The sequence below is a fragment of the Rhinolophus sinicus genome, chromosome X (assembly GCF_036562045.2).
Source record: "Rhinolophus sinicus isolate RSC01 chromosome X, ASM3656204v1, whole genome shotgun sequence".
Taxonomy (NCBI): domain Eukaryota; kingdom Metazoa; phylum Chordata; class Mammalia; order Chiroptera; family Rhinolophidae; genus Rhinolophus; species Rhinolophus sinicus.
This window is the reverse complement of record NC_133768.1, coordinates 111,841,794-111,867,912: the sequence shown is the minus strand read 5'-3', so window position 1 is coordinate 111,867,912 and position 26,119 is coordinate 111,841,794. Positions and strand designations below refer to the sequence as shown.

Sequence of the window (26,119 nt, the reverse complement as noted above, 5' to 3'; positions counted from 1 at the left end):
CTCACACTGCCCTTTCTGTGTAATATTCCAGGTGTAATGCACCTAGGGTTACAATTCACTCCTCTTCATCTTGTTTTTGTTTTTGTTTTTGTTGTTGAGCACCATGTCCTGATCCCCAAACCATGGAACTTTCCACCTGATTTCTTTTAGCCTCTTAGCCTAGTAGACAAAACTTACTCGTAAATCCTGTGGCCAATAGTTGCTTCAACATTCCCACTATTACTGTATGCTTATCATCGACCACTGCAATACCCACATTAAACACTAGGTGGTGACAGACAGTCAGAGTTGCATCTCTCCAGGAAAAGCACGGGGGACTCTTTGCTACAACAGATGAAGCTTATTATTAGCAAAGCCGTAGTGAATGCACACTGGCTGGATCTGACGCTGCAAACAAGCAGAGAGGCTCCCTGGCCAACTCCTCCAGCCTTGCTGTTCACTCTTCACCACCTTAGTCCCTAACTTCAGCCCAGACTAGATGTGTGTCATATGTTTCCTCTGTTTATTTCCTCATCCAGGAGTTACCCTAAAACGTGGCTACATAGCACGTTTGCCAGTTTTCAAAGAGGAGCAGGAGTGAGTAAGGCACCAGGCAGAAGACAGAAAGCTCGGGCATGAAGTTGGAGGAAGCCAGAAACCCCCTATGACCTCTTTAATTCCATGTATCTCCCCTTAGTGTTTAGGAGGATGTAAGGGTAGAGTCTTCTTCATCTGAGAACCACACCCAAAGAGCTTTCTTGTGGCTTATCACATATAGTGTTTGGTTCTGTCTCCAGCAGCCATAGGTAGTCAACACATTGTATATACTCTGGCCAGGAGCTCTGTTAATTCCCCCACCCCTGCCCCATATTAGCTGCAGACCAGTTCTGTGGCATATGTACTATTAGCATCTCCACTTGACAGAGAAGGAAACTTGGAGCAGGAAGGTAACTTGCCCAAGGTCACAAGAGCTAGATAGTAGAGCTTGGACTTGAATCCAGGCAGTTCTGGGCCACTCTGACTCCAGAATTCTGATCTCCTGCCAACTTGGTTCAAGGGGAAATTAAAGCAGGTTTTTCATTGGGAGTTTCTGAATGTTGAGCTCTTCGAGAAATGTGGGCTTTACCAGCCATCACAACACCCCCCATTTTTCCTTCCTCTTCCTAATAAGTCATTAGCAGTCAATCATTAACAGTATTCTTTATTTATGTGTTACTTGTCTGTCTCCTCTGATAGACTGTAAACTCCAGTAAGGTCAGTGTTTGTCTCGGCTGTATGGACAGAGTCAGAACAGTTCCAGGCACATAATACGTGCAAAATAGGTATTCTATATGGAGCTATATATATGTATATGCAGAAATGCATATGTAAGTATGTACATATGTATTGGATATGCATAAATATATGTATATATGTGTATATTTGTTGAGTGAATAAACAGTGATGATGGGCTGCGGCTGAGGGCCATAAATAAGGGAGCTGTGTATAGACTTATAGACTATCTAATAGGAGATTTTTATGCCAAGAATGCTTGGGTTTTTTTTTTTTTTTTTTTTTTTTACTCTTAATTGATTCAACACTTCACTCTTGGAACATTTGCCTTTTTTCCCAGACATTGTTTATAGCTTGGGGAAATGGTCTCCTCCATCAGTACAAACACCGGCTGTGATTTGCATCTTCTATTTGGCTTCTTTAGATGCCGTTTGAGAAATTGTGAGTGAGTGTTATAGCCATTCTTAAACGCTAACCTGGGAAATGATTTGTCCAGCAGATTCCGTGGAGAGCCTCTCTCACACGCCCTCCTCCCTCCAGCCATCCCCTGCCAGCTCCCTTCACACCGCCCATGCTGTCAGCTCCTCCTTGCCAAAAGATGACCCAAGTACTAATACCGTAGCCACTGAGGAAACCAGAAGTGAGTCAGAGTTTCTCTTCCTTCCTGATTATCTGATTCTGTCCAACTGTGAGAGTGGAAGACTGCACCATGCCAGGTATGCTTATGCTCCGGACTCTCTGAGCCAGGCCTTTTAGCACAGTCTCTTCTGCAGAGCCCACACTGCCTCCTCGTTCAGGGTCTGCCACTGAGATGTGCTGTGTACCCGGCCAAATTAGTCTGTTTAGCTGTAGCATCTTCTAGTGGGTGTGTCTGCTTTCACCTTCTCTTCCTGCTGTTGACAGGCGGGATGGATCACTCACTGTCAACCACTATGAAGGATGAAGCATGCACTAAACAAAATGACTCACGTATTTCAGCATTGTGGTTTTCATTTCTAACTTTGTATTTTCATATGCAGCTTACACATAGAGGGCGAAAAAATCGACAAACCACTTTTTCCTGCATCCAGGGGTTGGTGTGATGGAGGGTAGTAGAGGGAATGTGGTGGCTATACAAGTAAAATAAAAGGTGATATTTGAGGAATGGGAATGAGACCAGTGTGGGTTCTGTGGTGGATGGATGGCTTTTTTCTTCAGACTTCTGCCAAGGGTGTATCAGTAGTGTCGCTGTGGTACCTACTACAGCTGCCAGGGACCTGCTACATTTCAGTCAAATTTACATGCTTTTCTTCCCTCAGTCTACCCACCAGATGTGATAGCTGGTCAAACTCAGAGCGTTCATTGGAACAGACTTCATCTGATGACGTTTTTGTTGACTGCCTGCAGCAGCTGCCCTCCAGTAACTTGGTCCACCCGTCCCCCCATGGGAATGGATCTCAGGAGGTACCTTCCACAAGGCCTCAGGCTGCCCTGATCTGGAATAGAGATATCAATGGGCCATCCAGGAACCACTTTTCTTCACCACTGCTGGAAACTTCCTTAAATTCCACCATTCAGGTAGATAAAAACCAAGGTTCCCTGCCCTATAGGGCAAAAGAACTAGACATTATATCCATCACGCCACCTCCCCGCCCCCCTAAGCCAATCCATCTCTCTGAACGGCGCCAAGAGGAACAGTTTCCGTGGAGCGGGCACAGCAGCATCAAGAAGCCAGAATGCACTGTGGCACCAAGAAGAATCTCTCTCTCTGGTTTAGATACCATGAGAACCTGGAAAGGTAAGTGTTGGATGCTGATGTTCAGGTACAGAGAAAAGCCTGACTCCTCTTAACTCCTTGGGTCCCAGTAGATGCTGAAAGAAGTCAGAGCCCTGGTCCCTTAGCCATGCCCCTGCCCATGTGATGGGCTCCCCACTGAGACTAAGCTCCTGGTGTTTGTCTGGAGTCAGCAGGGGACCCACTTGGTGCAGAAAGTGATATATTTTGTGTCAGCTCTACTCTATTCTATTCTTTACCTCTCACATGCACAATGAGCCCAGAGACAGTATATTGACCATAACTCTTTTCTTCTACTTTCAGTAATCCCATCAGCCTCATTCATCATCCCACCTGACATGCGTTTTCCAAATTCTAGCTGGCTACACACTAGTGACGTGGCTTTTACAGAGCTGTCACCATCAACATAATGTTAACCCAGCCCTATCAGCTTGGATACCCTCCTGGAGCCCCCCCCCCCCTTCCTTTTATTTTTGCCTTTTTCTGTAAAGCCCTTCATTCTCATGGAATTCTTTCCCTCCCTCCATCCTTCCCTCCCTCCCTCTCTTTTCATCCAAATACAATCACTCCTACACTGTTACATATAATGCCACATTTTAAAGGAATTTTAGAAGTTTAAAGAATGCAAACTCATTTCAAATTGTCTAAATTTCTGATTCTGACTGAGGAACTGAGTCACTGGCAGAGACCTCCCCCAGTGTCCCTAGTGATGTGACCATTACACGTTACTTCCTTCTGAAAACTTCAATGAAATGAGTATATGCCGATTACACAAAGGGTCATAATGTGCTAACATGTGAACAGTGGACAAAAAGGGAAAACTGAAAGCATAGGCAAGCAGATACAGGAGAGTGAAATGACTAAACCAGTGGAATAATAGAATATGAACATGAGTCTTAATGCAAAAATGGATCTGATAAAGCAGAGGGAACACGTCAAAGTGGTCGTTCTGCCTTCCCCATTGAGGTCCACCTGCAATTGATGCTTGTGCAAGGAGGCAGTGGGGTCAAAGTTCATTATTGAGGAGGATTGCCCCATATCTATAGATCAGTTTGTGAAGATTTGATACCCTTACAGTGTTGAGTTTTCCAATTTATGAACAGGAAATATCCTTCCATTTATATAGGTCTTGATTTCTGTGACAGGGTCACTGCTGTGTTAAGAATAGACTGAAGGGAAGCAAGTGTAGAAGCAGGAAAACCAGTTAGAAGATGAGTATAGTAATCCAGGCAAACTGTCATGGTAACCGGGACTAGGATAGTAGCTTTGGACTTGTGAAATGTGGTTGGATGCTCAATATATCTTGAAGATACAACCTCATTCATGGGATATGCAGTAGAGAAAGAATGGAGTCAATGTTGACTTCCTGGTGTTTGGCCTGAGAAACAGATGGGTAACAAGTTGGACAGTGGGTGGAGGTCAGGAAGTTGTTTTTGGATATGTTGAGTTTGGATATGTTGAGGTGCCTGCTAGATGTGCTAGTGGAAACATCAAGTAAATGAATAGAAATGTGAGTCTGAAGGTCAGTGAGAGAGACCTGGGACTATGAATTTGGGAGTTGTCAGTGTATAGGTAGTAAATTCAAGGGATTAGATGAGATCACCAAAAGAGTGAATACAGACAATAGAAAAGAACCAAGGACTGACTGAGCCTGGAGCCCTATAACATGTAGAAATTGTGGACAAGAGGAGGAAACAGCAAAAGAAACTCTAAACAAGTGATCCATGAGGTAGCAGGAAATCCAGCAGAGTGAGAGTCTAGCAGAGACTCATTTTCCAGGTGTGTGCTTTATAGGAGTGTGGATGTGAATCCATTCTTGGTCTCTTCCTTTAGTCTGTTCCCATCTTCACTCTGTCCTCAAGTCCTTAAACTATCTGATGTTGATGCAGGTTTTTCTCTGTCTTGGTGCTATTTGGTGACATCAGTGGGGATCTGGTAATGGAAAGGCACTTAGGGGCCTGTGTTCACATATGCATTTCCTATATTCTTTATTAACAACATCAAATACTTGCTAGGATTTAGTAAGTACTTTGTGTTCCAGGCACTTGACTGTCCTTCACATGCACTAACACTTCTAATCTTTGCAGCACTCCTATGGAATAGATCCTGTTATTGGTCTCATTTTACAGATTAGGGAATTGAGACCCAGAGAGTGTAAGTAACTTGTCCAGTGTCACACAGCTACTAAGTGGTGGAGCAGGGATTTTAAACTAGACATTATGACTCCAGAGCAGCTTTTAACCAGTACTTCTACAGCCTTGAAGACATAGAAACATATATTTCTGAGCTGAGAGTTATTCTCTCACTTTAAGATGATGTAGCCAAAAAAAGTTGAGAACCATAAGACTTCACCCATATGTGGGACATAAAACTGAAAGCAGCTAAGGAACAAGACAAACAAACAAAAACTCCTAGACACAGACAATAGTTTAGTGGTTACCAGAGGGTAAGGTGGGAGAGGGTGGTAGAAGAGGGTAAAGGGGGCTGAAATATATGGTGATGGAAGGAGAACTGACTCTGGGTGGTGAGCACATAATGCAATATATGGTGATGTATTACGGAATTGTACACTTGCAACCTATATAATTTTACTAACCATTGTCACCCCAATAAATTTAATAAAAAATAAATTTAAAAAGATGATGTTGACTCTTCAGTTTATTTCTCAGAGGCAACCTGACCTTTCACACCTCCAAGTTCTTGGGGGACACTTTTGTCTGGTCCCCATGTGCTAAGAGCACTTGCTGGACTTCTTAGCAGGACTCACTATCGTTGACCATTCTCTCCTTCCTAAGGCTTGATGGCATCATGCCCCTCAACTGCTCTTTGAATATTGGGATTCTCTAGGGTTTTAGACTTCAAATTCTCTCAACACTTGCAACCTAGATAATCTCATCTTCTCTTATGGTTTTGACTGTCATCTCTAAGCTGCTAATTCCCAAAAATGACATCTCATTCAAGTCCAGGCCCATATATCTTGCTGCCTTCTGGACATCTCTTTCAACTCAACAATTATTCTAAATGTTTATGTCACATTGTTTTATTTTTCACATCCATCTTACAAGTTTCTAATCCTGTATTAATTCACCTTTCCTCTCCATGCCTGTACCTGAGTAGCTAACTATTGCTGCAGAAAATCAGGGTCACCAGTTCATGGTCACAGATCTCAAACGAGCCCTCAGTGCTGCTCGGCAATACTATCACTTCTCTGTTCCCACCACTCTCCTGCTTATCACAAGGAATATCACACCTCTCCTATCATCAAACCTCCAGCTCTGTCTCCGCCATCTCTAAGCTCATGAAATTCATGTAACAAATGCAACAAGCATTTGTTCATTACTTGCTCTAGCTCTTCCTATTTCACAGAGAGAACTAAAGCTATTATACAGAAACTTCTTCAAACTCTGGTCTGATTTCCATCTGTTGGGGAATGTGTTCTGACTGCCCAACTAGACTTAATAGCAAGCCTTGCGTATAGAAACTGTTATGCTTCTCTGCCTCTCTGGAGCTGAGCATAGGGCCCTGACGTGCATAGGGATTTGGACCCTACTTTAAATTGATGTTGTCCTGCACTTCTCACCACCCCACCTTGTTTCTTGCAGCTGATGTAGAAGGCCAATCCTTAAGACACCAAGACAAGCGGCTTAGTTTAAATTTGGTGAGTTTGGCACTTGAGCTTCTAAGCCTCAATTTTACCAAAAATAGTCTGACCTACATATGTTCCCTTTAAGTCTTTAGAGACTCGGCACTCTGACTCTCTCAGGACTCTTCAGTCTCCCCTTAAAGGTTGAACTTGTCTGGGAACTACTGGAATTAAGTGTTCTGCCAATTCTAATGGTACAGACACTTGCCCGACAGGGTAGCTACTTAAGGCATCACTTTGTATATAAAGCATTTGCATCAGTTCATAACCTTCTGTCTTCCAGCATCAGATCGAGGAGATTCATCACCTATCTCACACAATAAGTCCAGAGGCAAAGCTTGAGTAAGAGGCTTATCTGACTTTCCTAAGGAAGTTCAGAGTTACTCTTGGATAATTTGCAACGGAAATCTTATGTGTAGCTCAGGCTGTCCACTGGGAACAGTTTCCATGACTGTTCTGTGGTTCCCAACCTGTACCTGTTCTCTTGCAGCCATGCAGGTTCTCCCCAATGTACTCTACAGCCTCATCCAGTGCCGAAGACAGCTACGTGCCCATGAGCCCCTGGACCGGCGCCTCTGGTCTCAGACCTCAATGCAACTGTGATGACTACATCCCAATGAACTCAGGAAGCATCGCCAGCCCCCTGCCCAAGCTACCTGCCAACCTGGAGCCTCCCCCAGTGAATAGAGATCTCAAGCCTCAGAGGAAATGTAAGCCATTTGAGTAGGCCCACTGCAGGAGAGGGGAGCAAGGTCCTGACAGCCATGTGGAGAAGTTGCCTTCCTGACCCTGTCTGGGAAGGAAGCACTAGAGAAAATATTCTAGATGGCTGGGAAACAGAAGGGTGAGGACAAATGGCTTCAGTTGAAGGGGAGGGCTGCGGAACCCTGCTGCGCCAGATAGCCATGATAAAAGGCATCAGGGGACTTACAGGCACTATGGCCTTGCAAATATGGCCTAGAAAGCCAAGTTCATTCCAGAGGGCTCATCTTTGGCTGCTTCCCTAACAAAGGCTCAGAAATAAGCAATGGTAGATGGGAATGGAACCTACCTGGCATCTCTTCATTTAAACAGCACTGGAAGTAATCACAGTGCCCTCCTGTGAAACAGCCACGAATGACTTGCCACTAATGCCAGACCTAGTCATATGCAACTCATCATTTACTGCCCTGTGTATGCCTATCAGCAGAGGTGTCTGGGGTGGGAGAGGTCTTCACAATGTGTCATCTGGCTCGTGCACAGAGCTCCTTGAAGCTTCTGCTTTACTCCCAGGCAGCTTCTCTGGTCTGCTAAGCAGCATGGACAGGCAGGGAGAAAGGAGAAGAGGGAAAGAAGAAAAGCAGGTCAAAGTAACTCTATAACTTCATTCTTGGCCACTGTCACTTACTTAGTAGGGCTGTGTGATTCCAGGGAAATACTTGGTACAATGATTGTGACCTGACATTCCCTTCAGGTGGCCGTGCCCAAAGCTGGTAACCAAGTCCCTGACTCATGCCCGGTCCATTCCAGTCTCACCCCTTCAGTTTGAGTTAAATCACATTTCCAGTGTGTTTGCTGTGTCTGTAGTGCTGCGCTAGGCACTGGTGAGATGCAAAGATGAGGAAGCAAGGAGGGGTCTTCAATGTGAGGGGGAAGAAGATATAGAAAAACCATTTGGAAGAAGAAAAATTATCAAGGCAGTATTAAATAGGAGGACAGACCCTATCTTATGAGGTTCAGAAGAAATAACTATTCATTCTGGCTAGAAACAATTTAACAAGGACCTGTAACTTTAAGGTGTATATTATTATTTTTTTCAATTGTCTACAGCAGTGCTGTCCAACAGAACTTTCTGTGATGATGGAAATGTGGCTACTGAACACTTGAAATGTGGCTAGTGCAACTGAGGAACTGAATTTTAAATTTTACTCAATGTTAATCCATTTAAATAGCCCCATGTGGCTAGTGGCTGCCACATTATATTGGAAAGTGCAGCTCTATAGAACCTGGCAATCGGAGGCAGGAAGATATTGGATGGACTTGCGGTTGGAGGTTCACTTGGTGGGTGTGAAGGTGAACACCTGGGCCAGGAGAGGCTGGTTTTCTGACAGGTGTGGATGCAAGGATGGACCATGGGGCCCAACCAGGAGAGGGCAGATGTTGAAGATGGGAGGTGGCTGGTTGGTGAACCCAATGCCAGGGTGTCATGCCACCAGGGCAGACCTTCTCCCCAGAGACTAGGACTCAGATGACCTTTCTAGCTCACCACCTTTCTCAGGACTGAGGCTCCTGGGAAACTGAGTGCAGGAAAGTCACTGTACTAGGCTCTGGTGATCTGGGATGGGGCAGGGGGTTTTAACAGTCTCTATTCATGTAGTTGAGTTGGGGAAAGATACAATACAAGTACTGTGGTCAAGGCAGTGATAGAGGAATACATCCATGACCAACTCAGAAAGGTAGGCCACTGAGGTGGTAAAGGGTTAGATGCCAAGTGCTTTTCTAGATGCCGAGGCTATTGCAGTGAACAAATTCAGAAAAATGCTCTCCTCCCAGAGCACAGTCTAGACCTGAATCAAATGATCACAGATGAATGTATCATCACTAACTGGGAGGAGTGCTGTGAAGGTTAAGTACAGGAACTCATGAGAGCCCATGATGTGGAGCCTGATCTTTTCTGGAGGTCAAAGGCCTTCCTTATAAGCAGGGGACGTTGAGCTGAGCTCTAAAGGCAGAGATGAAGGAAGAATATTCTAGGTAGAAGTACCATCAAGTAGACAATGGACTGGAGGTGGAAAAGCCTAGAACCTGGGTGATCATCTCTGCCTGTGATAAGAAAGGTAAAATTTCAATTTTGCACATAAGAGTATGAGGTAGGCTTTGGCATTCTATAAAGTCAGAGACTTTCAGCTGTTTTATTCATACTGTGCCTCTAATGCCTAGAACCATGCCTGACATATAATGAGTTCCATATGATTATATATTGACTAAATGTGTTGCCTCATTACCTCCAGCTGGTGACCGTTTGCTCAGTAATTGTCTTTACTCCCAGTGAGGCAGGGAAGAGTAGGACAGTAAAATTCACTCATCATCAGTGCTGCTTGTTAGTAAATTGGGATTTGATGGGCTAGGTAAGTGGCATGTCATAGTTTTACAGTCTTTTACATTCTGGCCTTGAACTCCTGAGAACTTACCCTACTGGATATTGTGTGTTGTAGCACGGCCACCTCCTCTGGACCTGAGAAGCCTCTCTACTATCCGGGAACACGCATCTCTAACCAGGACCCACACTGTGCCTTGGTAAGTCTCTGATGTTCAAAGGTGCCTCATCCAGCAGAAACTCCCAGTGTTCATAGTTAGGTCTCTGATTAAGTGAAGCTGAAGCCCACTTAACCTAGCTTAAGCAAAAGAACGGATGAGGTTTATTATCACAAGCCAGAGTGTTTTGCAGATCACAAAGGAACGAATATAACAACCTTCCATGATACTGGAATCAGGAAGGAGAGTGCTGTTGGGAACCCAAGGACTCTCTCATGTCTCTCACATCCACATTTGCTCATGCCTCTTTCTGTGGAGAACTCTTTGTTGCACAATCCTCATGGCTAAAGAGAGCTATACCATAGATCCTGAGCTTATTTACATGCTACAATTCCAGTATCAACAGAGATAGGTGCTTTTTCAATCCCAATTTGCACTTCCTGACAGAGGGAATTGTATCACTCCAGTGTGAGTGGAATCAGCTATGGCCCAGAGGAAGGACCAGCAGTACCGACATGGCTTCCAGAAGCTCAGCTTTGTGAAAGTAGTAGGAGAAGGGAATCCTCAGAGAAAGAGGCATGATTCATGGGCTTGGTAAACAAACCCCAAATGTATCTGCACTCTCCATCTCACCTTTAGAAGTTGCATTTTCAGAATCCTGAGTCTTGCCCAGCAGTTCCTTGGTTCATTCTAAATGCCACAGGACACAATCACTTTGTAAAACAGAATTTTGCAGTGAGCTGTATTTTTTTAGCCTAGACTGTAGAGAGACTCAGTCTGTGCTTCTAACACAGGAGAAGGATGAAAGTTGATTTGCACTCTTGCCCTCATCCCATCAGAGGAATGGCCACACTTCCTTACTTTTCCTGGTTACTTTGAATGGAAACAAGAGAGTCCCAAAGGAGTGTTTTTGTTTTTTTGTTTTTGTTTTTTCTCTAAATGATATGCCTTGGTCTGTTTCTAGAAAGCTCATGAGCTGTGTCACATGGATAGCCTGGAAAAAAGTAGCCTTTGAGAATTGGGAGTCATTTGCCCCAGTGTGGGACAGAAGCTGCTGGGCAGTCTACTGCTTTAGGAATTGCTTTGGCCGGAAGGAAGTTGTATCTGGAAGGGGAAGGCTGAAACCCCACGGGGGCCATGTTAGTTCCTGGCTGTCTTACAGAGCAGCTGTAAGACATTGCTTTGACCTCATCTATATTTTTGTTCTTAGCAATCGGACAAGCTTTCTCTCTCCAGAAAGAAATGGTATTAAATCTGCAAGACTTTTTGCCAATTCCGTTTCCAGAGAAGAGGAAGGAAGCTACATCCAAATGGTAATCCTATATTTTTCATACTCTTCTTAATTCTTCACCCTGATCTACAGTCTTATGAGTTCATTATAAAGGAAACATATATTTCAGAAAGGCCCATGTAATCTTAACACAATCACTTAGTAGTAATACCAGGTTACAATGTTTTCTAGACTGCAAACAAATCAATTTGAAGCTGGTTTTCTTTCCTGCAATTATTCAGTTCCTTGTACTATTTTGAGGCCACAGTATTTCAAGAATACCCAGGGATGAGGCATGTGTAATGGGAAAATGGAAATGTCAGCAATTCTTTTCACCAGGACTGTGATATCCTGTTTGACCCCAATAGGTTTGTAGTTCCCTGGATGTCTAGAATTTAAGTTGTGAAAACACACACTGGATGGTTCCTTCCACCAGACTACTTGGTGGCCCTGCCCTGCCTGCCTCAGAACCTTTCCAAAGGATAAATCGCTTAAAGAGTCCCCTTGAGAGGGAGGTACAGTGTCTTTGGCTTTGGATGTGTCTGTTTTCTCTGGCAACTACTGTTAAAGGGACTTTCTGTAGAGCTGAGTGAATAGTGACCTGACATCTCTATCCTTTGATTAGCGATTTACAGTTCAAGTGTCCTAATCTCTTTCTCTTGCCCTCTGATACCCTTCTATTCTCTTTACCTTGGATTCTATTGAAAACATGAGTTTTTGAAGAAAGGGGCTTTTAACACCTCTGGCAATTATCAGGCACTTTAGCCAGAACTCTGCCCATTCTGCAATTTAAAAATGTAGGAACTCTAGAGAGATTTCTCTAAAGAGAATCTCTGTCTGAACTATAAATTTTGAAAAGAGATCTTAGAAGGACAATGTTTGAGGCAACATGACTATATATACTTTTGAGAAGACAGTTCTGCCCTCCTATACATGAGGACAATAGGCAGTTCAAAATCTAAAAGCAGTAATCTCCACTGAAGCAGCAATTAAATGCTTCATTTTGCCTTTCTATTTGATAAAAAATTGTGCTGTAAGTGCACTTAACCATATGCAGATGGAAAGTGACTCATATACAAATCTGCTGTGATCTTCCCAATGTTTTTCACACTTAGTAATGGCCCCTGGGAAACATGTAGAAGAAAACACTCTTATAAAGGATGCTGACCAGCTGTGCTCTGTCTCCAGAGAACAGAAAAGGGAAGTGAATCTAAAGCCTAATAGAAGCAAGTGCATAGTTAGTTATTCCAGACACTAGCAGTTCATTTCTGATCTCTGAGGTTGTGAGAAATACCAGAGTTTCATTAACAACACAGTTAAGGATTGATTTCTTGTCTAAGTTTATAATAATTGCTTAATGACTGTTTCTGTGCATTACCAGGCAATACAAGATTGAGAACCCCAAATACTGGCCAAAGGAGCATAGCTGTGGGCACCACCATATAAGAGTTTCTAGAAGCTATCTGATCTCACTCAGTTGTGTGTGTGTGTGTGTGTGTGTGTGTATGTGTATGTTTTAACTTCGGTAATAGGGTATTTTCAAAAGACTGATTTACATTCTTTCGCTTGTTCCACATAACAACCCTATATGGTAGACAGAACTAATATAATTTGATTTTGATTTCACACATAATCATATGCATTAATTTTTTTTCTCTTTGAGGACAATTTCTGATCTGAGTGTAAAAATTTAGGGCAGGGGCTGAAATACAAGTTTTGTTTTATTGAAGTTATCTATCATTCAGTTACTTTAAACATTTTGAAATTATTGAAAATTTAGAAGAATGAACATAATTTAACTTAGGTGATCTCTTTTCTGTGGGTTTTTCAAACTTTAATTTCAATAATTTTGTAAGGCTTTTAGAGTAAAATTCTGAACTCAATCTCACGTTACATTTTTATACTTTTAGTTTTTAGATTATCTTACAGAGAAGTTGACTTCTCAGTGTGCAGTTCTGAGTTTTAACATGCATGTAGATTCGTGTAACTAGCACCACAGGATACACAACAGTTGCACTACTCCAAGATAATTCCTCATACTACCTTTTTATAGTCACATACTCCCCACAACCCTAGTTCCTGGCAACCATTGATGTGTTTTTCTTCATCACTATAGTTTTTCTTTTCAAGGATGCCAGGTAAATGGACTCATACAGTATTCCATCTTTTGAGACTGGCTTGTTTCACTCAGCATGTCTTTGAGATTCATCCAAATTGTTGCATGTGTCAATAGTTCTTTATGTTTCATTGCTGATCAGTATTCAAGTGGATGAATGTACCAGTTTGTTTATCTACTCACCCACTCAAAGACATTTGGATTGTTTTAAGTTTCTCGGCAATTATGAATAGAATTGTTATATACATTCTGTTATAGATTTTTTTAAAATATTTTTTTACTGTAGTGAGATGTATAGCGTAGAATTTAACATCTTAACCATTTAGATGTACAATTCAATGGCACTAAGTACATTCACAATGCTGTGCAACCATAACCACCATCCATTTCCAGAACTTTTTCATCATCCCAGACAGAAACTCTGTCCCCATTAAACAATGACTCCCTAGTCCTTCTCCCCCAGTAATCTCTATTCTATTTTCTGTCTTTGTGAATTTGCCTGGTCTGGGTACCTCATATAAGTGGAATCATACAATATTTGTCCTTTTGTATCTGCCTTCTTTCATTTAGTTTTCAAAATTCATCCATATTGTAGCATATATTAGAATTTCATTCCGTTTTAAGGCTAATACTCCACTGTATGCACAAACAACATTTTATTTATCTATTCATCTATTGATGTACATTTGGGTTGTTTCTACCATTTGGTTATTATGAACAATGCTACAATGAACGTAGATATACAAGTATCTGTTTGAATCTTTGCTTTTAATTTTTTTAGATATACATGGTGTGATAAAAAGATACAGTGAATGTTTAAATAAAAAAAACTATGACAGTGGAATTGATTCCCTCAAAATAGTCCCCCTCAATTTGAACACACTTATCCCATCGTAACGTTGTGAATCGATTCAGCACATCGAGGCAGCCACCAGAGCGCAATTAAAGACACTCACGAAAGAAGACTTCCAGAACGGCTTCAGAAAGTGGCAAGAATGATGGAATAAGTGTGTTCGAAGTGAGGGAGGGTATTTTGAGTGGGATTAATGGCAATGTGTCTTTTACTGTAATAATTTTCTTATTTAAACATTCATTGTATCTTTTGATCACGCCTCACAGACTTAGAAGTGGAATTGCTGGATCACATGGTAATTTTTATGTTTAACTTTTGAAGCACCACCAAACTGTTTTCCACAGTGGTGGAACCATTTTATATTCCCAACAGCAATGCAAAATGGTTCTAATTTCTCTACCTTGTCTGGAGAACTTATTTTCCGTTTGTTTGTTTTGTATAATAGCCATCCTGATGGGGTGAAGTGATATCTCACTGTGGTTTTCATTTGCGTTTCCTTGATGACTAGTGATGTTGAGCATCTTTTCATGTGCTTATTGGCCTTGTATATATCTTTGGAGAAAGGTCTAATCAAGTCCTTTACCATTTTTGAATCGGGTTGTTTATTTTGTTGTTGTTGTTGTTGGATTCTGTGGGTTGTCTTTTCACTCTCTTGACTGTGTTCCTATACGCACAAAAGTTTTTAATTTTGATTAAGCCAAAGACTCTGAAACAGTTCAGTGTAGTCAAAAGTGGTAGAATGTAGATGGTGGTTATATAGGTACTCAAAGTATATTTTCTTCAATCTGGCTGATTATTAGAACATTTTCATAAAAATAAGTTGAAAAAAATAAACGCCATGAAAGGAAAACGAATAAAGGCAAGAAAAGGAATTAAAAAAATAAACAACAAAACTAGATAGGATCAACACCAACCTAACTGGCTTTTTTAAAAGACTAAAACTCAACATTACAAACCAAGAAAAGAATGGATGTAAACAATATTAAGAATGTAAAAGTGGTAATAATTGCAAATACATCAGAGATTCATGATGTAAGAGAATATTATGAACAACTTCATACCAATGAATTTGAAAACCAGTGAAGATAGGCAAATTCTCAGAAAAATATTATCAAAAACTGACTCACATAGAAATAGAAAACCTGAATGATTATATAACCATTAGACAAATGGAATCATTAGGGAAATTTTTACTGCAAAGTATCATGAGATGCAAACAATTTTACAGACAATTTCTACCAAAAGGAAGAGATCATTGCATTCTTTTATAAACACTTCCAGGAAATGGAAAAAGAAGAAATATTACCCAACTTATTTTATAAGGCTAAAACAACTTGACACCAAAACAAATAGAGATAACATAAGTAGAAAATTGTAAACCAATATCACTCATCCAAGGAGGTTAAAAAATCCTCAACTAATTAATAGTTTGGGTTTCTTTCACTTTTTGGCTATTATGAAAAATGCTGCTATAAAGATTCACGTACATGATTTGGTTGGACATATTCTTCCTTAAGATTTTTTATGCTAAGTGAAGTAAGACAAAAAGTCGAGAACCATATGATTTCACTCATATGTAGGATATAAAACTGAAAGCAACAAACGAAGAAGACAAACAAAAACTCAGACACAGACCACAGTTTAGTGGTTACCAGAGGGTAAGGGGGGAGGGGTCAAATATATGCTGACGGAAGGAGATTTGACTTTGGGTGGTGAGCACACAATGCAATATATAGATGATGTATTATAGAAATGTACACTTGAAACCAATATAATTTTACCCATGTCACCCCAATAAATTTAATTAAAAATAAAAATAAAATGTGGTATAGCCACATAATGGAATGTTACGCAGCCATGCAGTAAAATCAAGTATTAATACATGAAATAACGTAGTGGATGAACCTTGAAAACCATATACTGAGTGAAAGAAGCCAGTTCCAAAAGACCACTCTTTTGGGTTCCTGGACACAATTCCAACCTGTGTATGTTGGTGAGGGGCTTTCCACACAACACCAAGCAATTCTCGGACACCAACCAGATGTCTGAGAATTCAATTTAATTCTGACACTCTGTCTACCAGAGATAGCATCACATCAGATTCCACAGGTGAAGAGTTCAGTCCTGCAAGGCTGTGCCCCCCCCCTTCACTCCCCGCCCCGCACCTTCAAACACCAGTTGCAAGCCCAGGCTGTTACCTGTGTTTCTGGCCAACTGGCTATAAATCAGATGCCCACGACCCTCTCCTTGGGTTCAATTAATTTGGTAGAACACTCACAGAACTCAGAGAAATACATTACTAACTAGATCACCAGTTTATTATAAAAATATGTAACTCAGGAATAGCCAGAATGGAAGAGATGGATTATATGGAGCTTCATTACATGGTCATAATTGATTAAATTATTGGCCATTAGAGATTGATTCAACCTCCAGGCCCTCTCCTCTACCTGGAGTTGAAGGGGAAAGGGGTAGGACTGAAAGTTCCAATCCTCTAATCACATGGTTATCCTGGCAACCAGCCCCCATCCTTATATGGGGGTCGAGAAGTCACCTCATTAACATAACCAGAGACACTTTTGTCATACTCAACACTTAGGAAATTACAAGGATTTGAGGAGCGGTGGAACTGGATAAAGACCAAATATATATGACAAATACATTTTGGTCATCTGAATGAGCAAATATGTATTTCTTATGAATCACAATATTGCAACCACATATTGTATGATTCCATTCATATGAAATGTCTAGAATAGCAAGTCTGTAGAGACAGATATTAGATTAGCGGTGGTTGCCTAGAGCTTGGGGAGATGGTGGGACTAGGGGATGATAGCTAAGGGGGTGCAGGATTTTTTTTGGAGTGATGAAAATGTTCTAAAATTGACTGAGGTGATGATTGCACGAATATGTGACTATATTAAGCAGCAACAAATTGTATACTTTAAATGGGAGAATTGTGTGGTATGGAATTGTATCTCAATAAAGTTGATAAAAAGGAAATTGTAAAGAAGATTTTAGCGAAATCCAGCACTATACATAGAAAGTTGAGAATATACACAAACAAGTTGGATTTATCCCGGCTATGCAAAGTAGGTTCAACATTTGAGAATGTTTCATGAACATCTTGGTAAAGATGGCAGACTGACCAAAGCCTTCTATTTTTCCCTCCATCCAAAAAAGTCCTCTAAAACCACAGTAAAGGGATTTGTTAAAGGCATAAACCCACAAGGATGTGAAGAACTGAAGAAAACAATAGCAGTAACATTGGAAAGCAGATGGATGTGTAGTAAATGCCTTATCAGACACAAAGTTACATCCTAAATACACTGTGGGGGAGGCAAGAAGCAACTTATACTGCAGATTAGCCAGAGGGTTCAGGAATTGCCCATGTCCCGTAGTTCTAGAAGTAGGGCTGAAGGGAAAGGAAAAGAAGAGGTAGTGGCCAAAAGTCCACATAAGCAGCAGGTAAATCCCAAGCTTCCCTCCCCCAGTCCATGGCGGTGGACCACTGTGACTTCCTATCACCTACTCCACAGAAAAGTTGAAGTGTACTCTCTGGAGAGAGTAAAACAAAGGGGTCTCTGTACTGGGGGGATGAAAGACACATTTGACCAAAAATAATAAAGAGATGATTAAGTAAATATGCATAATGGATATTAGGACCATTCCTGCACCCTTTCCTCAGCCCCTGTTTTCCAGAATGTTGACAACCAGACCTTTACAATTGAGTCTGGAAATTGGAAGATAGTTCTCTGGGCTATTTGAACAGCCCAAGAGGCAAGACCTAGGTCCTGACATTGGGGGCTCCTTAAGAAAACTGTCCAGCGAGACCACCTTGCAGTAAACTCTACCACTGACAAGCACCAGCCATGTACTCAAAGGTTTGGAGCAGCTTTTTGGTCTTTAACTCTTTTAAAAAGATTTTTATTAAAATATAGCTAACATATAATATGATATTAGTTTCAGGGGTACACCATAGTTATTCAACATTTATATACGTAAAGAAGTGATCACCATGATAAGTGCAGCAACCATCTGATACCGTACAATGCTATCACAATATTATTGACTATATTCCCCATGCTGTACATACATCCCCATGACTTATTTGTTTCATACCTGGGAATTTGAAGCTCTTATTCCCCTTCACCTTTCTCCCCCTTTTAAATTTTCAATTACAATTGACATTCAATATTTTATATTAATTTCAGGTGTACAGCATATGGTTAGACATTTATATAATTAAAGAAGTGATCCCACTGACTAGTCTAGTACCCACCTGGCACTATACATATATACATATATTATTACCTGATGTTTGACTATGCTTTACATCCCTCGTGACTGTTTTGTAACTACCAATTTGTACTTCTTAATCCCTTCACCTTTTCATCCTGCCCCCCAACTCCCATCTATCACCCTGATAAATCTAGCACCCATCTGACACCATACATATTTATTACAATATTATTGACTATATCCCTTATGCTCTACCCGACATCCCCATGACTACTGTGTGACAACCAATGTGTATTTCTTAATCCCGTCCCCTTTTCACCCACCTCCAACCCCCTCCAATCTGGCAATCATCAAAATGTCCTCTGTATCTATGAGTTTGTTGATGTTTTGTTTATTTTGTTCTTTAGATTCCAAATATAAGTGAAATCACTTTGCATCTGTCCTTCTCTGTCTGACACTGCCCTCGGCACAATACCTTCCAGGTCCATCCATGCCACTACAGATGGCAAGAATCCATTCCCTTCCATAGCCAAGCAATATTCCATTATATATATGTACCACTTCTTCTTTGTTCGTTCGTTCATCAATGGACACCTAGGCTGCCTCCACATCTTGGCCATTGTAAACTGCTACAGTGAACATATGATGGATGCACACATCCTCGTGAAGTAGCATTTTGGGTTTCTTCCAATAAATACCCAGAAATGGGATTACTGGATCCTTCTTTGTCTCTTGTTATAGCCTTTGTTTTAAGGTCTGTTTTTTCTGGTATAAGCACTGCTAGCCAACTTTTTTGTTTGTCCATTTTCATGAAATAGCTTTTCCCATTCCTTTACTTTCAGTCTGTGTGTGTCTTTCAATCTGAAGTGCGTGTCTGGTAGGCAGCATATGTAATAGTCTTGTTTTCTTATCCATTCAGCCACCCTATCTCTTGATTGGAGCATTTACTCTATTTACATTTAAAGTAATTGTTGATAGATACATCGTTATTGCCATTTTATTATTCCTATTTTTTATCCCCCCCCCCCATCTTAAAGAAGTCCCTCTAAGATTCCTTGTAATACTGGTTTGCTGGTGATGAACTCCTGTAGCTTTCTCTTGTCTGGGACACTATCTGTCCTTCGATTTGAAATGATAGCTTTGTTGGGTAGAGTAGTCTCGGTTGTAGGTCCTTGCTTTCCATCGCTTTCTAATATTTCCTGCCAATCCCTTCTGGCCTGCACAGTTTCTGTTGAGAAATCAGCTAATAGTTTTATAGGAGCTCCCTTGTAGGTAACTAACTGCTTTTAAGATCGGTACTATTCCATTTGTGAAGCTGGTAGTACGTCCATAGCTAAGTGCTGCACACATGTTATCACTGTTTGTATTGTATGAAGTATCTTTAAATGCATTTGGTGATAAAAATCTTAATATCCTTCTAATAATACATTTCCATCTTAAATTAGCCAGGGTCAGTTTCAGTGATTTTCAAGCAAGAGCTTGGACTGGTTCTGGGCTGGAAGAGGAAAATAGGAGAATTCTTTACAGTTATTCAAATAGGAAATGAGGAATGGCATTTGAAATAAAAAAAATTAAAAAAATGCATTTGGGGTGACTTTACTAGAAATTTCTTAAGTGTGGTTTATCTTTTCAGGATTTAATCTCTAAGGTATCATGAATTTTTCAGATCCATAAAAAAGATTTTGGCCAACTGTTTCCATGGTGAATAAAGGTAGAGGTTCATGTGAAGGCTGACTTGGCTGTTCTGTATTTCAAGTGCCACCTCTCACTCAGATGTGCAGACTGATCTACGTAGGTCTCATCAGACCAGTCTGTTATGATCTAATGGCAGCTGTTCAAGTGAAGACACACTCACGTACCTTCCCTTGGGCAGCCTGGCCAGACATTGTTAACCTGAGTCCTGTGATGTTTGTTTCTAGAAGCAACACCGAACAACCAGCTCCTTGAACAGTGGTGCTGTGACGTGGACAAAGAAATGCAGCCTTGATTATTTAGCCCTGGACTTCAATTCAACGTCACCAGCCCCTGTACAGCAGGTAGGAAGGACTTTGTGTCTGACAATTGTGAGATCTCATTTCTGTTTAGATTTTTCTGATGATTCAGTCATGCATGTTCTCTTTGAAAAATCTTAAACATACAGACATGTACAGTGAAGAATATTAAAATCAGCCCTAATTCTGCCTCCCAGAAATCCTGCTGTCTTCCATCTGGGATATGTTCTTTGGATGTACAGGCAGACCTCGTTGTATTGTACTTCATTTTTTGTGCTCCATGGATGTTGTGATTTTTACAAACTGAAGGCAAAACCCTTCACCAGCCAAAAGATTATAACTCATTTTATTGTTGTGGTCTGGAACTGAACCTCCAATAACTCCAAGGTCTGCCTGTATATGTATAAATGTATGTGGTATCCATGCCCTTCAAAACTTGGACCATAAGTTATATAGAAAAATTTCTGTGGCAGAGATGAGGGTGAAGTAAAGGGCACTTCAGGTGTAGGAGGGGCCTGGTTAGGGAAGAAATCATAGCCTAGTTTGGCGAGACTCTGGGGATTGGTGACAGGAGCTCTCAGTTGGAATTGGAACCCCTCAGTAAAGGGCCTCAGAGTCCAGGTTGGGTAGTTTTGACTCCTTTGGGTAGTATTCTCATCTGTAAAGTGGGTATCAGAAGGAATAACACATCTATACTTGTTGTGAAGATTAAATGAGTGTCACATGTGAGCAACACTAGCCATTAACTAGTGTCACCCATGGCACAGTGTAAGCCATGGAATGAATCAATGAATGGTAAGCAGTGGACAGCAGCTACACATTTTTGACCAATGAATGGTCATAATCTAAACTGTGCCTAACAATGTATTATTTATTTATTTATTTATTTTTTAACAATGTGTTTTTTGATGAGAAAAGCAACCTGCCGAATAGGATATACAGTATGGTGTGTGTGTGTGTGTGTGTGTGTGTGTGTGTGTGTGTGTGTGTGTGTGTAAAAATAGTCTGGAAGTCTCCCCTTCCCTTTTGCCAGATGAACTCCCATTTCTTCTTTGCCTTTAATTTCATTCCAAAAACCTGAACTGATACTCCAGAAAAGCTGGTCAGAAAGTTGAGACCAATAAGTACAAGAGGTGTGTTAGTCAGTTTTGATAGGCTGTACAATCAAGACAAACAACTCTCAAATCTCAGTGGCTTGCCAATAGCAAAGACTTTTTCAGTTGTTGCTAATGGGACAATCCACTACAGGCCAGGGCCTTAGTGTTCCAGGTCATCTTCAATCCAGGGCCCAGGCAGGAGGAGACTCTCTATGTGAGGCATGCTGGTCTCCTAGCACGTGAAAAAGATTGCAGAATCACAGGATGTCTCTTTTCGCTATATGATTGGCACGTGGCACTTCCATTCACATTATATTAGGCAAAGCGAGTCATATGGCTAGAGCAAAGCTGAAGGGAGCAGAGGTGAAGAGATATTTATACACATACACACAAATTATAATAACGCTTCTGCAGGGCACAACCCAGGAAGAGGGGCAAGCAAATACTTAACACTGTAATCTACTATATAAGGACTGACATTTTCCTGAAATTTTAATTTAGTGTAATGAAAACCCTTTTGTTCTCCCCCTTCAGAAAGTTCTCCTTTCAGAAGAGCAAAGGGTAGACTATGTCCAAGTGGATGAGCAGAAGACGCAAGCTCTCCAGAGCACAAAGCAGGAGTGGACAGATGAGCGGCAATCTAAAGTGTAAGTATTGTGGGCTTGGGATGTGTATGACACAGGGTAGCTTGGGGCTTGCTTTGAGGTTTTTCACTAGAATCACACCAATGTTTAATGCAGGTCAAGATCCAGAGAGAATGTGTAATTTCCGTGGGCTTGGCAAGAACCTTTAGGAGAGAGGACCTGTTTGTACACATTGAATGGGGAGAAGAAGGAAGCAATGCCCTCCCAGAGGGGGATCTGAGGGATTCCAGCCCCTGCCCCCACCCTCGCCTGTCAACAATTTCCTTCTCCGGCCACACTTGCCCATACCCAGAGCCTCAGGGATGCTTAGAATTGGCTCCACAGTCACAAGAGGCAGAGATGGGAGGATTCCACAGCCACGGACTGGGATTAGAAAACTCCATTCTTTCAGGCAGGGTAGGAACGATAAAAACAAGACTTGGGAGAATATTTTTCCCACAGTTTGGTTAAAAATCTCTCCAATGGAGAATTTGGAGTGCAGATTGAAGCCAGTATTGCTAACTGACAGGAAGACATCGTTTGACTCCAATACCTGAAATTGACCTCTCTCCTGTGCTTCCATTGAAATTATAAATTTTACTAACAGAGAAGCCCCTGGAGACCATCCTGTTTGTCCCAGCCCCAAAGACATGGTTGAGGAGATCAAGCCCAGCGATGGTAGGAGAATCTGCACTCCTTACTCCAAAGACTCCAGCAGAAAAATAATTTCTATCCCCCAAAGAAAGACAATTCAAGTGACAGGGGCAATGGGTCTCGGGCTGCATGATGAGCGTATCAGATGGCACCGGTGGCTCTAAGGACATCATGGTTAAGCAGCTACCTGTGGCTGGGTATTCTGTTGCTGTTGGCTTTTTTCCAGCATGCTTTCACATGCATCATCTCCTCTCTTCCCCTAAAAGACCTCGGAAGCTCGGCTTGGCAGAGATTGTTTCTCCCACTTTGAAGAAAAGAAAACAGAACCAGAGGAGGGTGCACTTTACCCAGGATCACTCATGGAGCCGAGACACAGAGTCAGGCTTAGAATAGACTTGGCCAGACTGCCCACTGAGGGCTCATTCCACTGTCTCACACTGCCTCTGAGGATTTTGATGGAATCAATCAGTTTGGTCAACCTTGGAGACATGTGGGAAACACGTACAGACATGAGATGAGTCATCATCTCCTCTCTCCCTTTCATAGGATTTTGAGCAGGTGCTTTTATACTTGAAAGGTATGTGTGTCAAGCCAGGGTTTCTTTGAGTGGTGTTCAAATGGGGCACTCTAACTTAATCGGTAATTACCATTAGAAATACCTCCTGATGATCAGTGTGAAATCCATTCTTGGATCACGTGGTCCCCTTGCATTGTGTTTCCTGTGAGCTGGCTAATGCTGTCAGAAGAATTTTTGCCACCATTGGAAAGCACAAATTGTCCCTGGCTATTCTATGCTGGACCTAAGCTTGTCATTGATAAGAGTTATGACTAGGAAAAAAACACAAACAAAAAACAATGAGTTGTATTCTCAGGTTTCCTGGCTAATTTTTCCCTTCTGCTTTAGTTGATGACTGGGTCCTGAGAGTGCAAACATTCCCTCTTTGCAGTGAGGGCATCGTGTCACCCCTTCCTTTATGGGGCACTGGGGTTCAGGGGACTCAGATGAAAGTCTCAGTCAGGCATGGGTTTTACTTAATGCCCCTCCCTGATCCTTCTGAACACCTATGTCCAGAAGACAGATCTGCACAACTGGGAGTTAAGCAGATACTGGTCCTCCATTTCTACTGGCACTGTGTCTTATAATAGAATGGATCAAATAGGCAGTTAGGTCTATGATAGTCAGGGTTACTCAGGGCAGTTGTAGGCTTTGCTGCATGGTTTTGGGGCTTCAGACTGCCCCAAAGGTAAGTAAATGCCAAAGTCTTGGTTTTTTACATCATAGAAGAATTTTGATGTCCAAAGCAGCAGGATCTGGTGACATCATTTTCTTCCTGAAACAAGATGGGGGGAAATTGCTGAGTTCTATAATTGAGTTGAGTCCTTAGTGAGCCCGGACAGGGCAATGAGAGGGCTCCCTGCACTCTGTGGCCAGCTCCGTGTCACCACACAGACTGGAGCCTGTAAGGAACTGCCTTCTTCCCTATGTGACTTGCAAAGAGTCACGGAGCCTGAGGCAAGAATGCAGGGCTGCAAACGGCCAGTTCCCACAGGTGGTCGCTTCCTCATGTATGGGGCACCTGTGTTTAGACCACTGAGTACCTGAGAGACCAGTGCAGAAAAATTGTATGCCCAAGTGTTAAGAACTACACAAGATTGAAGATAGGATGGGAAAGAAAATATAGCTGAAATTATGTCAATAGTGAAAAGTCATCCATTTGACAAAAAGAGAAAATCTGTTTCTAGCAAACATTTCCAGGGACACAATTACTGCATGAAGCAATGCATACTTCAGTGGTGTGACTTGTTTGGAAGTGATTAATTAGGTATTTAAAAAAAAAAGACTTCACCCTCATTTTCAGGGTGTATGCAATAATGTCCTGCTTTGATAAAACTGCTAATGGATGGCTACTCAAAAGCATAATGATTCAGGAATACAAAGTACAGGTAGTTTTTGAGCTGACAGCAGTATATGCTCCTGAGAAAGGCACCATAAGTCAAAATGATGCCAGCCAAATCTTGTTTCCCCAGAGCATTATAATCCACATGTAACAGGGCTATGATTTTGACCAGCTTCTGAGATTTTTTTTCAACAGAAACCATCCCAGATTCCATCCCAAGTTAAGTGCATATGGCATGTCTACACTGCAGGGCACTCCTTTCTAGAAGATTTGAGAATCAACGTAACAGGACAGTGCAGCAATTAATTGCACATTGTTTTCTGTAGTTCCTTTCTGCTTTGTTTCCTTCCATCTTGTTTTGTTAGGAAATTCCTCCAGCCGAAGAGTTGTGTGGTACAGAAGGGAGTACAGAAGGCCACAAGCCCACAGGAACTTTGGGAGTTAAGCTTTCCTTGGGGAGGGAGGAACCCTGAGGGCCAGCACAGCCTGGCTACAAGGGCGTAGAGTGAACCTGTGGGAGTCAGTGTCCAGCCCACTACACCATGGAGCAAGGATCAACTGAATTGTGGCCTTTAGGTCCAAGTTGAGACTGAAGGCTCCCCTCATGCCTACCTTTCTCCTTTCAAGGCCTCCTTAGTACCCCTGTTCATACCATCTTTGTACCCACAATCGCGCTGGTTTAAAAAAATTTTCATTGTGTTTTTACTCTTTCGTTTCTGGCATTAATAAAAGTCTTACACGGAGGAACCATGACTTAACTTCCTTCTTATTTGTTTTAAGTGATGACATTCAATATAAATATAGAACATGTTTTGAAAGCTGAGTATCTGAAAATAGACTTCATTGCCATTTTCAAGTACAACCAACTTAACTTGACTCACGTGACATGAACTACATCCATGATATTTTGCTGCAAACAGTTGAGCAGGTGACTATAATGAGTACTGCTTCTGCTCAGCCAAACCATGTTGACCTCATTTTTCTTCGTCAGAGATTAGCCTCAATAATTGGCAGTAAAATCAACAGCCTTCCCTGATACCAGGTGTAACATGACCTTGTCATCACTGACATTAAAAATCAGCACCCCCTAGCCTTCCTCTCCCCAACAGGGGTCTCTTGTGCCATCACATCCCTTTTATCCATGGCCGAAGCTCCCAGCTTCCCGGGGTTCTGAGTCAGTGGCATCTCTAGGCCATGAAGCGGTACGGACAATCAGTAGCAGGGGCTCGGGTTTGGGGGAAACAAGCCAAAGGCAGAGCACCGGCCCAGGAAACCCTGAAACTGAAAGGAGGAGAAGCTAAACGAAATTCCCCACCTTGGTGAAGTATGAGGCCAGCCACCATGATTTTACCTGACACACACTCCAGACCAAGCCCCTGACCCAAAGAACATGTTGACATTCCTGAGAAGAAATGATGAAAAGATGCATTAAAAATATAAATGAGTAGGGGCCGGCCCGGTGGCTCAGTCGGT

The 26,119-nt window shown here is 41.8% G+C and overlaps 1 protein-coding gene across 6 annotated transcripts in view; it reads left to right on the top strand.

Annotated features, from left to right (window-relative positions):
* GAB3 (GRB2 associated binding protein 3) overlaps positions 1-26,119 on the top strand; it is an 81,480-nt gene that overhangs the window by 46,189 nt on the left and 9,172 nt on the right. The window contains exons 3-11 of one of the 6 annotated variants that reach the window (XM_074323758.1): positions 1,748-1,967; positions 2,550-3,028; positions 6,628-6,683; positions 7,159-7,378; positions 9,863-9,944; positions 11,113-11,215; positions 20,303-20,419; positions 22,006-22,118; positions 22,212-25,865. In XM_074323758.1, the coding sequence (XP_074179859.1) occupies positions 1,748-1,967; positions 2,550-3,028; positions 6,628-6,683; positions 7,159-7,378; positions 9,863-9,944; positions 11,113-11,215; positions 20,303-20,419; positions 22,006-22,118; positions 22,212-22,236 (1,415 nt within the window). In that variant the 3' untranslated portion in view covers positions 22,237-25,865. Of the gene's footprint in view, positions 1-1,747; positions 1,968-2,549; positions 3,029-6,627; positions 6,684-7,158; positions 7,379-9,862; positions 9,945-11,112; positions 11,216-20,302; positions 20,420-22,005; positions 22,123-22,211; positions 25,866-26,119 lie in introns of those variants that run through there. The other 5 variants (XM_074323759.1, XM_074323754.1, XM_074323756.1 and 2 more) reach the window with 5 other exon arrangements.